At 51.5% G+C, this 19889-nt stretch overlaps 1 protein-coding gene across 1 annotated transcript in view; it reads right to left on the bottom strand.

Annotated features, from left to right (window-relative positions):
* Window positions 1-19889, bottom strand: part of UTP20 (UTP20 small subunit processome component) — a 96609-nt gene that overhangs the window by 4299 nt on the left and 72421 nt on the right. Inside the window, exons 42-61 of the mRNA XM_074226688.1 lie at window positions 19515-19654; window positions 18567-18723; window positions 17213-17311; window positions 16462-16629; window positions 13730-13896; window positions 12647-12788; window positions 12151-12267; window positions 10030-10200; window positions 9450-9581; window positions 8630-8740; window positions 7771-7850; window positions 6294-6363; window positions 6016-6198; window positions 5292-5423; window positions 4434-4566; window positions 3519-3706; window positions 3088-3159; window positions 828-1145; window positions 595-721; window positions 42-187 (exon numbers count right to left, since the gene is read on the bottom strand). Coding sequence (XP_074082789.1) covers window positions 42-187; window positions 595-721; window positions 828-1145; window positions 3088-3159; window positions 3519-3706; window positions 4434-4566; window positions 5292-5423; window positions 6016-6198; window positions 6294-6363; window positions 7771-7850; window positions 8630-8740; window positions 9450-9581; window positions 10030-10200; window positions 12151-12267; window positions 12647-12788; window positions 13730-13896; window positions 16462-16629; window positions 17213-17311; window positions 18567-18723; window positions 19515-19654 — 2853 coding nt within the window. The remainder of the gene's footprint in view (window positions 1-41; window positions 188-594; window positions 722-827; window positions 1146-3087; window positions 3160-3518; window positions 3707-4433; window positions 4567-5291; window positions 5424-6015; window positions 6199-6293; window positions 6364-7770; window positions 7851-8629; window positions 8741-9449; window positions 9582-10029; window positions 10201-12150; window positions 12268-12646; window positions 12789-13729; window positions 13897-16461; window positions 16630-17212; window positions 17312-18566; window positions 18724-19514; window positions 19655-19889) is intronic.

Raw genomic sequence — 19889 nt, 5'->3', positions numbered from 1 at the left:
GCCACAAATACCACAGGTGAGGCCAAGGTCGCCAGACTGACCTGCATAGCCTTGCGCTTGAGGCGGAGCGCCCTCCTCTCCCGTGCCCGCTTCTGCACGGAAGCAAACGCCATTGAGAAGGCCTCCAGGCCCACCATCTTCTTAAGCAGCTCCAGGATCTCCTGGGAGAGATTCTTCAGCGAAGGGTCTGCAAATTCAAAAAGTGACAAAGTCACTCCCCAAGATGGCACCAGAAGGGTGGCCCCTGTCAAGAAGTCAGGGGCCACTCTGGAAGGAGCTGTGCACCCCCAAGCCCTGGCACCCAGCTCCCTATACCACCAGAGGCTGGTGGCACAAAACTGCTGCCCACCAGTCATGGGAGGGCCTGTGAGGAGCCTAGATGAACATGGGGTGGGGGGGCTGAGAGAAGGAAATGGAGACAGACACCAAAAGAACTGTCCAGCCAGGGGACCTCCTGCCATCGCCAAGGTGGAAGACCATGGGTGAGGAATGGTGTGCACACCAGCCCTGGATAATTTCTCTTTGCTCCCCTTTAGACCTGTATTTGTGGAGCCCACCCCTCACTGACAGGGCCTCCCCCAAAGGGCTTCTGACCTTGCTCAGAGTAGGTGCTGTTCAGCTCCCGGAAGAGGGGAGCAAGGATCATGGGGAGGAAGGGCCAGACCTTGTCTGCGCCCAGATCAAAGGCCAGAGCTCCAAGGAACTTGAAGATGCAGGTTCTCTGAAAACATGGAACATCACCAGTGAGAGTGGAGGCCGGCACAGAGGGAGGGGCACCGCGCAGGCCACCTGCCTGCCCACCCGCACTCGAGGCCCCGCAGTCTCACCTTTATGGGGTTTTTGGGTGAATAGGCGGCTTCTCTCTTGGCCATGATGGACAGCTTGTGGATCAGCCAGAACAGGTTGGCGGGTCGGCCTGGCCCTTCTTCCGCCCCCTCCTTCTCTTCTGTTTCATCATCATCACAGGCTCCCGTGGCCTGCCCGGCGCCATCCTCACCGCGTGCGCTCCGGGAGGTTTCTGGGGCAGGCGCCTCTGCGTTCTCCATGTTCTCCTCCATGTTCTCTTCTGATGCATCTTCCTTCTCCTCTGCATGGAGCACCAGAAGATAGATGACTTTGGCAACAAATAATAGATTCTTTACAATCTTCAAAAAAAAAGAAAGAAAAGTCCACATCAGCTTGTTTCCTGAACCACTCGCCGAGGGCAGGGCTGGGGTTTTGTCTGCCTCCCTCACAGCTAACGGGCTCCCGGGTTCATTCTGAGTAGCTCCCACTGGGAAGAATGAAAAATGAAGTGATTCGGCCGCCCCATGTACTGAGCGGCAGAGGGAGAGCCCGTCCTCAAGGAGCGTACGCTGCCAGAGGCTGGCGGAGAAGGGCGGCGAGGGAGGAGTATGCCCTTCCTTTTGGAAGGGGCCTCCCTTACACTGACCTGCTGGGGCGGGGGGGGGGGGGGGGGGGGGGAGAGGCAGGACTTGAACGCAGAACCCAGGTCCTGACCTCAAGGCTGACACTCCAGCCCTGATGGCACATGGCTCAACTTGGCCAGAGTAGATGCCCAAATGTGGGCCAACAGATAGTACCAAAGTCATGAAACTGGACAAGAAGCCCCCAGTGAAGCCCTGCTCACTGCTCACATCACCCACAAGCTCCATCTACACTTCGAGGTCAAACAGCGGGTGGCAGGGTGAGCCCAGAGCCACAACCCAGTGGGGAGGAGCTGAACCCAGGGCTTCCCTACCCGAGTCCCAAGCCTGGGCCACACCACCTTTCTCATGAGAATCATCTCCAAGGATTTCAAAGTTAGAATCTGTCTGGTGGCCTTGCTGAAAGCCAGGATGCGCCCCCACCCAAGTCCTGACTACCGGCCCAGCCAGAGCCCCCCATCGGCACCTCAGACACCATTGAAGTAAAGCACTGGGCACCACAGGAACTTTAGCCCTGGGCCACAGTCTTCTTCCCCTTAACCTGGTAAAACCTTGGAGGCCCCCAAGTGTCTTCTGCCCCAAGCCTGCCCCCAGCCTGGCCTGAACTTTAACAGGAAAGAGGAAAATCATAGGAGCTTACAGCAGCAGCTGCTGCTTCCTCCTGAGGTCTGGGGCTTGCTACCACGAGGCTGACCCCCATCTCCCACGGCCCCTGCACCCTCTTCTGGGCGGCTCCCTGTGCAGCAACAGTGCTTAGGGCCTGGGAGTCCTTAGAACTGGGTCTGAACCCTGCCTCTGACAACGATGGACATGAGACCTCGGCCTACGCTCGTGCCACCCCCTCCCAATCTATGGTCACTTAAGAGCCGAGAAGGGGCTACCCTGGGAACCTGGCCTCTGGCGCCAGGCCCTTTGGGCTCTTCCCACCAACTGCAAGGAGGGTCTCTAAGCCTGAATCTTTCCATTCACAAAGATACTGAGAACAGAGTTGAGGGGCTGCAGGCCCCAAAGGGGACTTAACTTGTAAATTCAAAGGACAAAAGGTTCTCCACGTGGGCTCTCCTCAACATCGTGACTGGTCCATCTGGGCGCTGCTGCTATGGCTGTGGAAACCGCCCCCCTCCCAAGCCCTCACTGTACGACAAGCAGTCAAGGCCCAGAATGCTGGGTTATGCAGGTGGCCTGAGCTGGCTGAATGAGGCCTTTCACCCACCATTACAAAGAATAAAAACACTATTCTGATGATTCTGCTCCACCAAAGGCAGACAGATGATGCAATCTTGTTACAAAGGGCAGACAGCTGGGTGGTGCTACAGATAGAGAGCATCAAAGCCAGGAAAACCCGAGTTCAAATCTGATGCAGACACTTCTTAGTTGTGTGACCTTGGGTAGGTCACCCACCCTTTTGCCTACTTCAATTTCCTCACCTGAACAAGCCCGGGATTCCATCCCTTTGTTATATGGGCTACTACCGCTCTCATGGGAACCAGCATGCCCACCTCATGGCAAAAAGGCATCCAAGGACCAGGTGCTTTCCAGGCAAAGGAGATTCCAAAATGAGAGCCCCTTAAGTTAAAAGCCTTTGGAATTGGTCACCTGCCTTGCAGACAGGCCCCTTCACTACTGCAGGTGCGCTTGTTCAGAAGTTTTTCATTCTTACCTGTTCTCCCAGAGACTGATCCAAAAACTGCGACTGCAACTGATAGCAAAAAGCCAAAGCCAGCTTTTTCATCTGAAACGACAACAAAGAGCCCCAAGTGGCAGAGAGTAAGCACCCCCAGAGCCAGGCACACAGAACGGCTCCTTCTTTCCATCTTTTCACGGGGTCAGCTGGGCTGGAATGAGCAAGCTCTGGGCTTGACTCCCACTGTGGATGTGGAGAGGCTGCAGGACTTTGTGTAAGACACACAGACACAGACAGACACACAAACACACACTCCCCCCCCCCCCACACACACACACTGGGTCTTGTTTGATAGTTGTTCGCTGCTTCTCCTTCTTCCACCCCACCCACTGCTATGAGAATGATTCTGTCACACCAAGCGCAGGCCGAGGCAGACGGCAGGGAGAGGTTGGTGGGCCTGACCTCACCTTCTGATCCAGGTCCTTGGTTAGGAAGTTAATGGCGACCGGACCCGACTGCGGCTTCTTAGACTTCTGGTCGGCCCATCTCTGGATCAGCTCCTCTGGTCTGCAGGAGGCGAACAACAATCCAAAAATCTGGGCTGAAGTAAGCCACACCCAGCTGTGAGGGTGGGAGAGGTGGGTCTGGATGTGACCTGTAGGGAAGACAAGAGGTGTCATTCTTCTTTATGGCCTGTCCGTTTGAGAGGGCAATTAGGGGGTTTCACTGAAATCTTCTGTGAGGACGGTGGCCAGTGTCCATCCTACGTGTACAAGTACACAAAGACAACAAAACCCTCAACACTATTTCTACAGCTATGGAGGTCTGTCCATCCGCATGCTAGGTAAAAAAATCTGCTGAGTACATAAGTGGCAGAGATAATACACACAGCCAGCTTCAATAGCTTACAAGTGCCCCGAGACTTTGGGGACACCTTATATCCTGAATCCCAGGAGTCAGGTCTGAACCTGGGAGTTCATCATGACTGGACAAGTTACTCTCTACCTCTGGCCCCAAAGCCCTGAGTCCTGTCCAGCTCTGGCCCTGTGACCCGAGGCTAACATAGTCCTGTTTCCTCATAAAGAGGCCACGCTCAGGTACAGACACATGTCCCAGGAGAAGAACCTAGGGAGGGAAAGGATGTGGCTTCATCTCCCACCTCTGGTGGCCTCTTCCCTTCTGGCCCCAGGTCTCTAAGATCCACCGGCTGTCTCTCCCTCCCCAGTTCCTGGCTGTCTACTGTGACTGCGCTTTGCTTCTACGACACAGAGGTCTTGGTGCCAAGCCCCATGCAGGGACAGGGTGGAGCTCAAGGAATCAGAGGCTTGGCCCTGAAACAACGGTGTGGTCAGGCATCAGCCCCCTTAGAACAATCAACTTACTCCAGATGTTCTTTAGCGTCTCAGGATGTTTGGTGAGTTGAAGAAAATTGGATTCCTTGATGAGTTTTGTTATCAGGGTAAGAAAGCCAAAGAGAAGTCGGTCGGACGCTTTTTCATCGCTTTCTTCAATGAGCTGAAAAACAGACCCGAGCATGAGGAAGGTCCCCCCGAGTCAGGACAGGCCACGGAAGGGTGGGTCAGGGTGAGTCTGAGCAGCACAGCCACCAACACTGCCCGTCTCTACTGCCCTTGGGACAGCCTTAGAAGCTGGACTCGATCCCTCAGGCCACATGGCCTCTTTTTGAAACTTTCAAAATCACAAAGAATTGGCAACTTCTCATTTTTACTACTATGGACTATTTCTTGAAGACCAATGGTTGCTGGAGCATAAAGATCCCAAAGGGTGCAAATCAGCCTCAGAATCATCCTCTTCCCTCAGGCCAGACCCTCACTTTACTTCAGACCATGGAAGCTTCACAAAATGCAATGGCAAGATGGATGGAGGGAGTGACAGCGGGAGGAGGGTTTGAAGCCAGCTCCTGTGGTCAGCACAGGACGGCCCGGCTCTCACTGGAGATATGATGGAGCAGGGATAAGGGGGACTGCTGCGGTCAACAAAGTCCCAAATGGACTGAGTAACAGGAGAAGAAATGGCAGGTGAAGCTCATACGGAAGAGAGGGAAGAAGGGAACCAGTCTGTTTCCCACTTGGATTTCCCAATGCTGCCACGTTGGTCATCTGCATCAGGAGGGACAACCCTGGACGAGCTCCTGCTTTTCTTCCCCAAGAGAGACTCACTTTCACCATCAAACCCTGGGGCAAGCTCGGACAAGATTTTCTTCCCAACAGACAACTTACATCTCGGAGCTGGGATGGCTCGAGCTCTCTCTCGATCACAGGCAGGACCGTCCCGAATCTCCTCTCAAAAGCTGCCCCTTCGGCCTCCACAAACAGGCCACAGGTCTGGGCAGCCAAGCGCTTCTGCAGAATCTGCCAGCAGGAAAAAAACACACCAGACCATCATGGGTCACCCAGGATCAGGGAACCAGAGAGACCACCTGGCAGGCGGCTGGACAGACCGGGTCAGAGAAACGGGGGCCTTCCCCACATCAGGGGCCTGATGCTCCACAGGGAGCAAACTGCCTGTACCAAGCCAGCCCAAGCACTCAATCCAACAAGCATCCTCTGTGCACTGGTGCTGGGGGTGGGAAGACAGACACCCGCAAGGGGCTTCCACTTTTATCAGGGAGACGGCGTAAACACAGAACATGCAGTTATATACAAAACAAAGGAGGGCACAAGAGTTCAGTCTGGGGCTAGAAAAGCCCTTACAGGTGTCACTGTACACCAGAGGAAGAAGTGAGCCCCCCAAAGAAAACCAGGCCAGTCCAGGGTCACATAGCTAGGATGTGGCAGGGCCAGGTCATGACCAGGAGCCTGCTCCACATTGGCAGCCCCTTCCAGTGACAGGCCCAGCTCAGTGGTCAGACATCTCCCTCCAGGCCCTGTCTCCATCCTGACCTCTACCCACACACCCAGAGGGTCAGGGCCCATAAGCAGAAGGCTCTGAGATGCTTCCTACCTTCTGACTCCCAAACCACTTGACCACGAGCACGTACATCAGGTCCTTGTCCTCTAGGCTGACTTTACTGAGCAGCAACTTGATGGCCATGGAGGCCATGCGCTTGCATTTGGCAGAGTTGTCGTTGATCATCATGAGACAGAGGGGAACGAAGAAGAGCCCGCAGTTCTCATGGAGCAATCCCTAAGAGAAGAGGAGCAGGGAGAGACCATGCGCTGAGTGCTCCCTGGCCAGCACGCCAGCGCCGCTCAACAGCTGTGCTCCCTACAAAGCAGTACCTGCGGGAAGGTTCCGAAAAGGTGAGCGATCATTTCCAAAGCTGACTCTCTTCCGGCCTCGTGGTCGTAGCTAAGGCAAAGGCATCAGACACAGCCATCAGCATCTTTAATAGTTAATCTTTAGAAGAACATCACAGAATGGGCCAGAAGGGGGTTCATGGCGCCATTGCAACGCATCCCCCCCAGGCAGGCTGGATTTCTCCCCCTGCCCCCAGCTGGCTCGCCTCCAGTCCCAGCTACAACATCCTGCCTTCTGCAAGCACTCCTGTCTCTTGGCATCGTCTTCTAAGAGCCTATCCAGCTTGTTCATGTGGACCCAGCTAGGCCTCTCTTCCATTTGATGGGAGCTCCTGGAGGGCAGGGACCGGTTTTTGCCTCTCTTTGTAACCCCTTAGTTCAGGGCCTGGGACCCGAGGCCCACCAGTCACCATCCAGCCTCAGCCTGACTCCCCAGAGGAGGCAGTGGAAGACTGCACACGACAACTGACCTTGGAGCTGGACAAATGGCCTTCAAACCCAGCCCTGGTCGGTCTTGGGACACTGTGATGCCAGCTAAGTTCCCTGACCTCTCAAATTCCAACTGATGATGGCTATGTTAGGCTGTGCCACTTGAGAGTCGGCATCCCATGACCTCCTGATTCTATTACAATGCCAGAGGGCACAGGCAGGTCTGAGCTTGCTTCTCTGGAACTCTGATCCCTCCTCCTAACCCAGTTCCTACAACTGTTCCCCATCCTTCAGTTTTTTTTATTGAAGCTACTAAAAATAAAACCCAATTATTTCCTTAAATATTTTTAATAAAATTTCTTAATTTTTAATCCCTTAAACTGGCAGCTGTTGGGTGGCCTTAGATGTATTTCAGGGTCCTTAAGCCTCGGGTTCCTCATCTACAAACACAGGCTGGGGCTGAGGCTTTCACACCCCCACCCCCACCCCCCTGCCACCTCTGAGACCTCATGACCAGCTGTTCCTCCAGTGGTGTCCCCCCCAGTCTTGGCTTTGGAAGGGAAACCATTTATAGGAACACAGACGGGGGAGAAGCAGTCAGGAGGATGGCAGTGAGGGGGCACTCTAACAAACAGGTTTAACTGACAGGTTATCCAGACTTCTTTCTTGTGATAGAAGCCAGGTGACCCCGTGGAACAGGAAACCATTCCCTCTAGTTCTCCACATCCTACTAATGAAGCTGGCTTTTAAAGTTTAACAAGCAAACCCAGATGAGGTCAGCCCCCTCTATGGAACCTGACACCCTATCCCTTTTCCACTGTGGTGGAAGGAAAGCCCCAGAGCTGGCAAGCCAGACCCTCATTCTGGGGTCCAAGGAGCTGGACTCCAGCATGCCTGGGAGGCTACTGGATTTTCTCTGGGACCTCGCGGCAGTCTTTTATGGTTCTAATCTCTTTGATTAAAGGAGGGGATTGGACTGGGAGGCTCCTGGGGGCCTGGCAACCTTGATCCGATCTCTGCTCTAACTTACTTCAGCTGAGCCAGCATGAACTCCAAGTTGGATTTCAGTTTGGAACCAATGGGGTAATCAAGAATGTATTTCAGATAGACCTGTAAAACAACAACAAACGGTGAAAACCAGCAATGAGGCCTTCCTCACACATGTCCTAATCCAATCCTGACCCAGAGGTGAGCCTGGACTCTGGAAGGTGCTGATTGACTACCAGTCGACAGATGGCCTGGCAACTGCAGTGAGACCCAGTAATGCCTCCCATTCCCCCTCGCCCACCGTCCTGAGTCTGGACCACTCGTGACTGGGGGCAGAGCAAGGCAAGAGGGACTTCCTTGGCTAAGGAAAGCAGCAGCAAGGGGCCCCTGCCATGTGCACTGCCAAGTCTCTTCCTCCTCTAATTCTTGTCTCCACTTGCCTGAAGAGGAAGTTAAGTTGAAGGTCTGACCCAGCACAAGGAGTCTTTGATTCTCCTTCTGGGTCCCAGTTCCAGTGACTGAGCTCCCTATGGACCTGAACTCTGTCCTCTTGATCTCCTCTGTTTCCTCTTGCTAATGGAGCTGATAAAAGGATCTCAGGGATGTGTCCCATCCTGTTCTCCCTCCTGTCATCTGCAGTCATTTTTTAGTGTATTTGATGAGATTCCACAAAAGTGGGCACCAATGAGTCGTGGTGGTCCAAGGTCCATGCATAAGGCTATTCTCATTATCTAAGAGATGCTCCCATTATTCAGGCACCACTCTGCTGGCTGGGGACTGAATAGACTAGCACATGTTCCCACCGACCATCAGCTAAGACTGTGGCTACCTCTCTAGCAAAAAACAAAACAAAAAAATACACCCAAACCAAGAACAAGTGATATGCACTCTTTAGAACAAACCTGTCTACACTGGACTCTGACTGGTTCGCTTTGACCAGTAATTGCAAACTGGGATACTTTCTTCATGACATCATCGATTTCTGGCACCATCAATTTTCTTGATAAAATGGCCTAAAATAGAACAGAACAAATAGACCCAATTCAACTGCAACTTAACTGCAAGGGGAAAACACACTCTCAATACATTTTGTAGACTCATTTGAAAAACCCTTTAGAATTCAAGACTGCATCTGTTTCAAAGACATAATAGAAAAAAAAAGGTCACTTAGTTTTCTAAAATAATTTTTATTATTATTTAGAATGATACTAATAGGGAGTCTATCCCATAAGCAGGCATGTGTCCCAAAAAAGATCAAAGATGGACAAGATGACCCCCTCCAGGTACACCAAATATTTACAGCAACCCTTTTTCATGTTAGCAAAGAACTGGGAAAAAGCAGACTTCACTGACTGGCAAATGACCCAACAAAGTCCCAGAACTTTGTAGGAAGCAAAGGCTCTCATGATCCTGGGAAGCAGGGGAGAGCCCGCAGTACGCCATGCTTATGAGAGGGAGAAGGATGTTTAGATCACAGAGTCCCTCACCTCATTAGCTAGGGAGGCGGATCAGCACAGACAAAAGCACCAGACTGATATAGGTGACCAACTTTCCAAGGCTCTTAAGCTCACATCCACTCACATAGCCAATTTACAAAGCTGAAATCAATGGCATTTGCCGAGTCTGTCCAAGCACCAAACATCTAGCCATAAGCGGATAGCTAAGACAAATGGTTTGCCTGTTCTCCTAAAATAAAGACTGTGCATTTCCCAGTATGCGCACCTTTAGGAGACCAAATGCAGTGGCCTGTCGCAATGAGTCATAGATGTCCTCCTCGGCATAGGCCAGCAGAACTTGGAGCTGTTTCTCTGTGATCTTATAACACTTGACCTTCTTCACAAGGATGGTCACACACTGAAAAGAAAAAGTCAATTCCATCAGGATGAAGGGCACAACCCACAAATCACAGGCAACAAGCACCGAGTCAGGGGGCTGAGCTGGAGTGTGGCATGAAAGGAGAGAAGCAGTCCCCATCCTCAAGGACTTCAGACACATGGAGCAGGTGGGGGTGGGGCCGATGGGAGGTGGTGTCAGAAGAATACCAAGAAAGATGTCCCTGTTGGGGATGGCAAGTCCCAGATGAGGAACATCAGACCAGGGCCAGGGCCAGTGGGGATGAGGAAAACAAGACCAGACAGGAAGGCCTCGAAGGGCCAGCACAACTGCCACAAAAACATAGTCATAGGAGATGCAAGGGCAAGGTGCAACCCTAAGAAGGGCAGAGCAGAGAGTGGGGCAAGCACTAGGTCTGGGACAAAGCTTGTTTTCAGCCCTAGTCTCCAGAAGGAGGGAGGTCCCTCACCTTGAAGCAATTGACAACCAGGTGGAAGTTCTGGCCCTTGCCAGCCCCTAGCCTGGCGTAGTCTTTGAGCAGGACAAAGAGCTGCTTGGTCAGCTTCTCTGAGTTCTTGGTGATGGAGGGCAAAGGGAACTTCAATATCCAGATGAGAGACTGCAAAGCTCCCGTGATGACCTGGAGACAGAAATCAGGTTGGGAGAGAGAGAAGTGCAAGCTCTGGGGCCCTTGGGGAGAAAGGCAAGAGCTCAGGGGAGCAGAGAGAGAGAGGGAGACAGACAGACAGAGAGAGAGAGAGAGAGAGAGAGAGAAGGCAGAGACAGAGACAGAAACAGAGAGACAAAGACAGACAGACACAGTGAAGAGATCTAGGCCTGGGTCCAAGCTCCACATCCTCCCTGGGCAACTCCCTGGGGTACAGACAAGGATCTTCCCTGGGAGATGGGGCTCCCTCAAAGGATGCAATCATAGGTCCAACACACTTGAGTGTAGGCAGACACAAACAGAATGTGGCCTGCACTGGCAGGAAGCTGACATTTTGGGGAATGAGGAATGATGACATAGGAGGTCCCACAATCCCCTCATTATTAAAGAAGGTCTGTGGGGCAACCCCAGACCAGAGAGGAAGCCCCTCCATCCCTTGCTGTGGAGTACCCCACATGCTCCTCATCCCCAAGACAGGGAAGGAAGGGGGGTTCACTCACTGTGTCAGCCCTCAAGCCTGCCCTGCAAGGAAGCTGGACTAGTAAGGAATAGTCTGGTCCGCAGACTCAGAAGAGTTCTAAGAATGCAGCAAGCCTGCCGTCCATCAGGACGAGGGGCACATTCCTGGAAGTGTGGCCTTTTGCCAGGGCTGTCCCTTGACCATGGAGGTGCCTCCAGCCACCCCTCCTGGGTGACTGTGGGAAAGCCATTTCTCCTTCTGACCCTCAGTGTGTTGGCCTAGAGGACCTTGGATAGTCTGGGCAGCTCTCAATTCTAGGACACCTGTCTCTGAAGGCCTTGCTGGCCTCAGAGCAGCTCCCCAACCTCTTCTGTCTCAGTTTACCCCAATCTTACAGTGCATCACTCTCCCCTAAGGCTGTGGGAATGGTCTGAGTATAGAGTAAACATCTGCAGCCTGCTGAGGATGTGCAGGTAGAAGCAGCGTCCGGCGGCCCACCACCTCCCGCTACTGGAGGAACACTCTCAATGCCCCCCAAATAGTCCTTGAGAAGGAAGCCAATCACCACCGGCCCATTCTGCTTAAGACCCCAGTCTTACACCATGAAGACAGAGAGCAGGATTAACGAGGAGTGTTGTCACAAGTGGGGCTGGAGCCCCCAAATAAATGGCTGCACAGGTATAATCTGAGACAAGCCCTCCCTACCCGCCTGTGCTTGGGGATCTGCTGCACCACCCTGGCCGTTTTCGCTTTCTTATTCTGTCTCCAATCATTTGAGGAGCCTTTTGTATCTGGCCTAAGGGATCTCTCAGAAATGAAGGTGACAGAAAAGCAAACGCTTCAAGCATCCATGGATGAATTGTAACAACAATACTGCAGCTACAGAACACTCAGTGCTGAAAACAGCCCAGAGAGCAGAAGTCTGATGGAATGGCAAGAGAAGTTGATCTGGAATTGGGAAAACTTGGATCCGAAGCCTGAAGCACTGGCTTGAGGACCAACCCCTGTGCGACCTCGGGAAGCCCCTCCCCCTTCCCGGGCTTCAGTTTCCTCCTCTGAAAGGGTCGGGCTGGCATCCAGCCCCAGTCCTAAGGTCTCTATTAGGCAGAGATTTGGTCTTCCCGTCACAGCTGGCACTCCCCAAAGAGCGGCTCTCAGAGCCTCTCATGGGCCACGTGGACTTCAGCCCTCGAGGACTGAAGGGGACGGAGGCCCAGCCGCCTCCCCGCATGTCCCTGGTTGAGTCATCAAGGGGAGGAGAGACCATGGGTTGGCTGAGCCTGGCCGAGAGCCCCGAGGCTTGGGCCACCGACTCCCCAAGGGGGCAAGCCCTGCCCCGATCGGGGTCTCAGTCTGGCCAATGGACAAAAGGCCAGGGCGCTAGGCCACCTGACACTCAGCTTCCTTGGTTGTAAGCTGGAAGGGGCTCTGGGACCCTCGAGGGGCTTTCAAGTTGACCTCACCTTGGCATCTCTGGACTTGAGGCAGTCGATGAGCAGGGATGCAAAAGGATCCAACATTTCAAGTACGTGCTCGTCCGAGGAGTTGACCTTCGACCGCTTCAGGCTCATGTGCAACAGCTGAGGGAAGAAAGACCTCACTCAGGTAGAGCCACACGGCTCAAGGGACCCCGGAGAGGGTCACTAAACGTCCTGCTGCTGGGGCCCGGACGGAGGAGCGAGAGGCTCCTGGCAATGCCACAGAGCCATCTTTGTTTGAGGAACTGGCTCTTGGATGGGAGAGGAAAAAGGAGAGCCCCCTGGGAAATACAGGGATGGAGAAACTGCCACTGTCAGCCAGAGAAAATGCCACCCCAGCGGACCAGGCAGCTGTCCGGTGACCCTCCTGTCCTGCTTCAAGAAACGCCGCCTGCATCAGGGAGACCAAGCAGCAGCCAGAGATATGGGCTCACCCCCCACCCTCAGCCCAGAAGTTACCTCCTCTGGGGGGAACACTCACCCGGAGTCCCGATTCCACCAAGATATGCATGTTGGTCCTTCGGCTCACAGCAGCTTTCTGCCCGCCACGGGCAGGGGTTGGGGGAAGCAGAAGGCAGCTCTGCGGGGGCAGGCGCGGATCCGGAGGAGGCTCAGCTTGGCTCCTACACCAAGGAGAGGAAGAGGAAGGGGACATGTGCTCAGTAACCCAGGTTCTGGTCTTCAGGAAGGCAGGCAGACACACTGAAAGTCGACCCATCTCCCTTCCTGCGCCTTAAAAATGAGGCCCAGAGAACAGAGCCATGTCACTGAGGGTGAAGTCAGCTGCTCTCGTTAGGGTTATGGAAGAAGTCTCCCTTCTAATTGAAAATAAGTCACCTTTCACTGTCTTCCCTTTCTGAAAAGAGGAATTTAACTAGGATAACAAACTAGAGAAAAAGGCATAAATGCCACAAACATCAAAGTTGCTTCTGTGTGTGGACCCAGGCAGACCCAATACAAACAAGCGCAATCTGTGCAGCAGAGAAGGGGTGCAGCAGGGAAGGGACCTCTGATGCCCTCAGTCAATCCCCTTCTTCAGAGACAAGATGAAGAAAAGAGGGGCTTAGACTTGGAAGCAACATCTGGGGGGGGGGGGGGCAGGGAGAGAGTTGGAACCCAGGTCCAGGCAGGCAGAGCCAGACCTTCTGACTGGCTGGCACAAGTGGCGCGGACTCTGGAGTGTTTCACGGAATTCCAGACAGAAAATGTGACGATGAGGCGACCCACTGAGCAGAGCCACAACCGACTCAGTCACACCAGGGAATACAATTCTGTGGGGAAATTTCTAATCAAATTCAAAAAGCAAGTTGCTCTATCCTTATTTTCCTCCCTTTTTCTGTCTTCGTGACATACTGTTGTGGGGGAGGGGAGGGCTCTCTGAGAGGGAGGGGAAGGCAATGCGAGGAGAGCTGGGGTGAGGTGAAACCCAAAGCTGGCAATCAAAGCTTCTTCTCATGAAGGGAGGTGCACCCTCTTCCATTCCTTTTCCCTTGAGGGAAAATTTTGCTTAATTAGAGGAAAAGTGTGAATGATATGAATGATATGAACCCCCCTTTCAACTTACTTTTCCTTTTCTGTTAACAGAGGAAGGTTTTCACTGATGAGTCCATGACTGAGCAGCAGGATGGCCTCAGCACTCATGTCCTCGTTGGAGATCAGTCCCGCCACAATACGGCGTAAGGCTTCATGCACTTTCCGGGCCTGCTTCAGGCTGGTGGTGCTCTGTAAAATCTGGAGGAAGCGAGAGATACCGCATGAATAGAGGGGAAAACTGCAGATGGTCCAAGAGTCAGCAGGTCAGCCAGCAGAGGACTCCTTAGCCCCTGGTGGCAGGGTCTGAGACTGTTGGCAGGGCTCTCTGGCCATCGAGACCGGGCCAGCCCCAACCAAGAAGGGGAGGGGCACTGAAAAGAGTCTGGTAATGGGAGGTCCGCTCCACGCTGGGGTTCTGGCCTGATCAAGTGCCTACCCTAAGACAGGTGAGCTGTCTCCACATTATTTAAAGTAATAAAATAGCATTTTGTTTTTTCATCAACTTTCCTCCCATGAATGAAGATTCCTTTTCATGCAAAAACCCAGAAGTGGAAGAAAGCCATTAACTACCCCTATGAACAAGCAGAGAAGGGGACTCTACATATATTGTGGAGGCCAGCCCGGCCCCAGGAGGACCTGGTTCCCATCCCATCTCAGAGGTCAGATGGTCCAGACACCTCTGAGATCATGCCCTTCAGATAGAGAGGACTTCAAGACCGCAGAGCAAGAGCTAGAGGCCATCCAGCTGAGGAATGAGAGAGCTCAAGTCACTTGGGATCAATACCAGAGCTATACCAAGGAAGGGAATTTAGACCCACGAGTTGTCCCCTGACCTATCACTACAAATACTTGATGTGGCCCAGTCTTTCTCCTCCAGGTTGGCTCTAGCCCTAGTGTGCCCCTCAGTCCTTGCCTGATATTCTTTCCTGTTTTCCCCAATCCTTTTCTGGATCTGCTATTCCCTAATCCAGAATCTTCCACATCTGGAATGGGTAGACTACAAACCCCTCAAGTCTATGGCAACTAATGGGCTGCTCTTTATCTGTGACATCAGTGGCAAGGTATCCTCAGAAGAGCCTGGACAGGGCACTGTCCTTTCCAGTCAGACACCTGGTCCTCTCTAACTTCTCTGTGGTATGAAAGCAGTCCAGGATTAGCAGTTCTACCATTCCAATCTGGGACAAATGACAGTTATGCACTCCTTCCTCCTGTCTTGGCCAGACACCAGTGGGTAGTATCTATGGCTTGTACCTCTTCCTTGTTTCCACCTCTCCTGCCAGGCTCCCTTAGGAGCCTCTTGACTCCAACATGTCAAATGATGGGGTCTGATGCTTTTAGCAATGCCAGATTCATCTCCCTCTTGTAAGGAATAGTAGTAAGGGATCCCAATGATAGCAATGAATTACCAAAGAGCATTGTGAAAAACTGGTTTAAAGATTCTGAAAAGATAAAAAACTAAAGACTCCTAGATCTAGAACTACAAGAATCTCCAGTCATCTATTCCAACCTCCTCATTTTAGAGATGAGGAAGCTGAACTGTCTTGCCTAAGGTTACATCAATAAAAACTGTTGGGTGGAATTTGAACCCAGAGTCGGCCCTCTTTCCCTTGCCCTGAATTGTTTTCTATTTCCTTCTAAAGAGTAGCATCAACAAAGTGATAAGTTTCTAATGTTATTTGCAATAAATTAACACCCAGATTGTATTATCAGTTATGGCCAAGCAGAACACCTCAAGCATCCTGTGCTTAAGAGGAATCAATCACTGTGTCACTCACTCTTAAGAAGGAATAAACAGGCAGGCCACGGGACAGCAAGAAGGTCGATGGGAAATGGGAAGATGGAGCAGCAACAAAAGCTGAAAGCAGCAGGAAAGCCAAGGGACAGTGGGAAGGTCAAGGGGAAGCAGAAAGGCTGAGGGGCAGCGGGAAGGTTGATGGGTATCAGGAAGGCCAAGGGGCAATGGGGCAAAGGGGCAACAAAGTACAGGGGTTCTGAAAACCCAGGTTCTTCAAAATCTCCTTCAGAAGGAAAAACTCCAACATACAACCAGCATAATGACTTGTTGCAATATAAAGAGGAAGAAGGGAGCCCATGAGGAAGCAGAGGTGTGACAACCCTGGGAGAAGGCTTCCTCTTGAGGGGGCCACATTAGGTAGATCCACCACCAGTCCCTCATGAGAAATGGCCAGAGGCTGGAAACCTGACTGAGCAGCCCATGGGGAGGACAGATGGATCTGAGCAGCTGCTTCATCATGTTATCTCTCAGTGAGGGCCCCAGGGCTCGCTGTCTCTCCCCTCTAACAGAAGAGCTTGCACCCATGACTCCAGACAAGCACACCTGATGGGCATTCATTGCCTTGGTGAAGGATGCACTCTGGCATGACTGGGTGGGTCTAAGGGTTAAGAGGACCGGGGCTGTCTTGAAGCATTTTCCTCATCTACAAAAGGAGTGGGGTGCACCAGCTGAGCTCTGCGGTCCCTTCTTGCTCTAACCTTATGATTCTATGACTCTGAGGAACCTCCATTTCTTCGGGCTACACTAATTGATCCTGGAAGTGGCCAGATGGTGCAGAGGGTAGGACCTGTTACACCAGAGTTCGCATCTCTCTCCAGGCACAGCCTGGCTTGGAGACCCTGGGTCTCCGCGAAGCTCCCTTCCAGCCTAAATTCATGCTTTGATCATGTCTGGCAGCAGTCACCCAAGACAAGGAGTCCAGAGGGAGGAAGGACAGAGCCTATCCCATGGGCACTCAGAGGCCTCACCTCTTTCAGTGGAAGGATGAGCTTGGTGACCTGATCCTTCCCGACGAACTTGCCAAGGATTTCGTAAGAATCATAGCTTTTGCTTCGTCGGGCCTCCATGACCTTGGAGATGATTCCCTTCACCTCCTTCTCCTCAGCCACACTGCCAAACAGCTCGTGGTTAAAGACCTGGTGAGAGAGAAAACCCAGTGACAACTAAAGTGACAAAAGTGAGGCCCGCAGACTGAAGACTGACTCTAACCAGAATATCAGTCAGGAAATCGATGAGCAGGGGACATAAAGAGGCTGTGGGAGCAGAGCTGACCTCAGAAGGGACAACCCACCACCCCAGGTCTGGATTCTAGTAGTCTTCCTGTCTTGCCAACTAGGACCCTGGGAAAGGGACCAGAGAACCAAATCTTGATCTGCTGATGGGCTCTTTAATCCTTAAAGGAGGGAGTTAGGATAAAACAGCACTTTATAGGTTTATTCTTGGTGATGCTATTATTAGGCTCATTTTTAAATCATTTTCAGGCTTGTAACCATGTCTAGGACATAACCTTAAGCCATGGATCACACCTTTTGGCCAAGAGAGGAACTAAGAGGACTGAATGGGCCCAATTTCTGGTCTCTGGACAGCCCCTTGCCTCCTTCACCCAGCTCATCTCAGGGGTTGGGTAGCTTCAGCTTGAACCAGAGAAGCTAAATGATGGAGAGCTCAAGCTCGAATTCTTGAGACCCAATAGCCATTTAAGAAGTGAAAGGCTTTTACCCCAATCATGATGTCCAAGCAAGGATCCAACTCTCCAACCTTCAGGCTACTGGCCAGACCTTTCAGCAAGATGTAGATCGTGAACGTGAGTACATGGACCTGGCGGCATGGCAAGGAGGAGGAGGAGAAGACAGGCTGATTATTGACTGCTGTCACAAAATCCATTTGAGAAAATCACCAAGTCCTGGCAAGGCCTCAGCTTGTGGGGCAGACTGGCAGGACTGCGGACTTGGAGACTCAAACCCTAGAGAAAATGTGATAACCTAATGCTCGTGTCAAATCAGAAATCCTGCCATCTGTTTATCCTGGAACATTGAAAAGAACACCGGTCCCGCAGTCAGAGGAGTTTCTTCATTGATCCTCCTCTGAACCACTATCCTTTGCTGGGCGACCACTCCAGCAGAATTTCTCCATCCCTCTGTCCATGAGCTAAGGTTACAAAGTTCACTTTTCCTGCTTATCACCATTCTCATTTGGTTGCAAGGAAATCCATCCTCCATAAGGAATATGGACAGACCCAGGGAATACGGCCACTATCTCTGACCTTGTGGGGGACTCAAGCAATGAACATTTCTTGGTCCCCTCTGAGTTAAGTAAAAGAAAATGTGTTATCCCTCATCTCATCAGCACCTAAAAAACTCACTTATTTGCTACCATTGATGACCTACAAGTTGCCAAGCTACTTGTACAGTTCAGGAGGGACTTCTCTCCTTCCCAGGAGCCAGGGACATAGTTCTCCTACAATGGCCTCATGATGCGGATTGGATCATGCCTCTAAGACAAAAAAGGTTTCCTAGCCCTACATGAATGAGAGTTCTTTCTTATTAATGTAAGCAACCATGCTATCCTCACTGCCATGATGCTGCCAACCTATAACTGCTGGTATTATTGCAGTCACCTACCCAGCCCTGTTCTTGAGAAAGGAGTGGCAATTCTTCCTCTGGACCACTGGCCTGAGACAAGCATTTGACTCACTTTGTTAATAAATTGTGCCCTAATAAACAGACAAAATTAAGACTTCTATGCCTGTTTATCTTTATTAAATTCTATGGGGAATGTGACCATGGTATGGAAACTCCCTGGGCTCCAATTGGTCACCCTGTAGTACTTAAAAATGCAAATAACTGCACAGACCGAAAATAAGAGTAATGATGATGACAACAACAATAACCACCAACGTTATATAATACTTCCTATGCGCCGTCTCATTTGATCCTCACAGCTACCCTGGGAGAGAGGAGCTCTTATTAGTTCTAATTTACAGTTGAGGAAACTGAGGTAAATAGATTAAGTGTCATCAGGTTGTGCTGACTCTGGGCCCAGCACTCTGGGCATTGTAGTCGATGCGATTTACCTGATATCCACGAACAAGGGTGGTCTGTAATTCTTTTAAAATGTACTGCAGATAATGCACCCCCAAGGTCTCTATGATTTTTGTGAGGGTATTGCGGGCAACATCACGAATTTCCTGGGCTCTGTTCCGTAGGAGGGTACACACTTTTAGCAAAATACTATTTTTAAAAGAGAGAGAGAGAGAGAGAGAAGAAAAAAACAATCAAATAAACAGAACCAGACTCAGTGACCTTCCTTTTGCACGCAGGCCCATTTCTATTAGGGAGCACAGTGGTTTCTGCAGGCAGTAATAAAGTCTAAAGGGGATTGAGGAGAAAGAATGAAGAGAGAAAAAGACCAAAGAAACACTGCATTAAGCAGCTGCTACTGAGGGCCCTGGAACTGTGATGAGGCTGGTCAAAAAATAAAAAACAGACCCTGCCTTCAAAGGGTTTATAATCTGTCAGGAAAACAATATGTACATAAAAGAGCAACACAAGGGACACTGTTGGAGTGATACTATCAGAGTAGGGAACACCTCAGCAGAGACGCCCTCCCCATAAACTGAAGCAGATCAGTCTGTGCTCCAGGGCTTTTCAGAGATGCTGACGTGCTTGGAATGAGGAGACCCAAGTTCCAGTCTCACCTCCAGCACCTACAGGCTGAGTGATCCAGGCAAGCTGAAACTCCAAGAGTCTCAGTTTTCCTCATTTAAAAGATGGGTGTAATTCTACTAAAGTCCCTACCTCTTAGGACACTAAAGAGGTGAATGACTTGCTCATGAATACAATTATTACATGCCCAGAGGCTGAATCTAACCCAGGCCTTCCTCCCAATCCAACCCTCTCTCCCGAGTGAGGTCAAATGGTTCCCCCCCCCCCCAACCCGTCTGAGGACATCTGAGGACGGGAGGCCCATTTCCAGGCTAAATTGTCCCGGAAGCATGACACTGGGTAGGCGGCCTACGCACCTTGGCAGATTTGCTTCCATGACTTCTTGGGGCAAGGACTTCATGAGTCTGACCATGGCAAAGGCCAACGGGATCCGAACGATCTCTTCATCATTAATAACCTTGGACTTGATGAGCTTGTGCTCTTCCTCCCTTTTTGTCTGTAAGAAAAGTTCCAATCAGACCAAAGGAGAAATTACCTGGCTGGGGATGGCATCTGACACTGGGAGGGAGAGTCTTCTAGGGTCCATTAGTTAACCAGCTTAGTTTGCTTCCTTAAATGCAACCAGCATTTCCCAAGGGCCTCTTCCATGGACTGGGACCCCAAGCAGACTTTTAATACCACAACCAGATCTTGCGTCTGGCCAGGATGGCAAATGCAAGGACTGCCAGGTT

Source organism: Macrotis lagotis, chromosome 2 (genome assembly GCF_037893015.1).
Source record: "Macrotis lagotis isolate mMagLag1 chromosome 2, bilby.v1.9.chrom.fasta, whole genome shotgun sequence".
NCBI lineage: Eukaryota > Metazoa > Chordata > Mammalia > Peramelemorphia > Peramelidae > Macrotis > Macrotis lagotis.
Note: the sequence above shows the minus strand (reverse complement) of the source record. Positions and strands in the feature narration are given on the sequence as shown.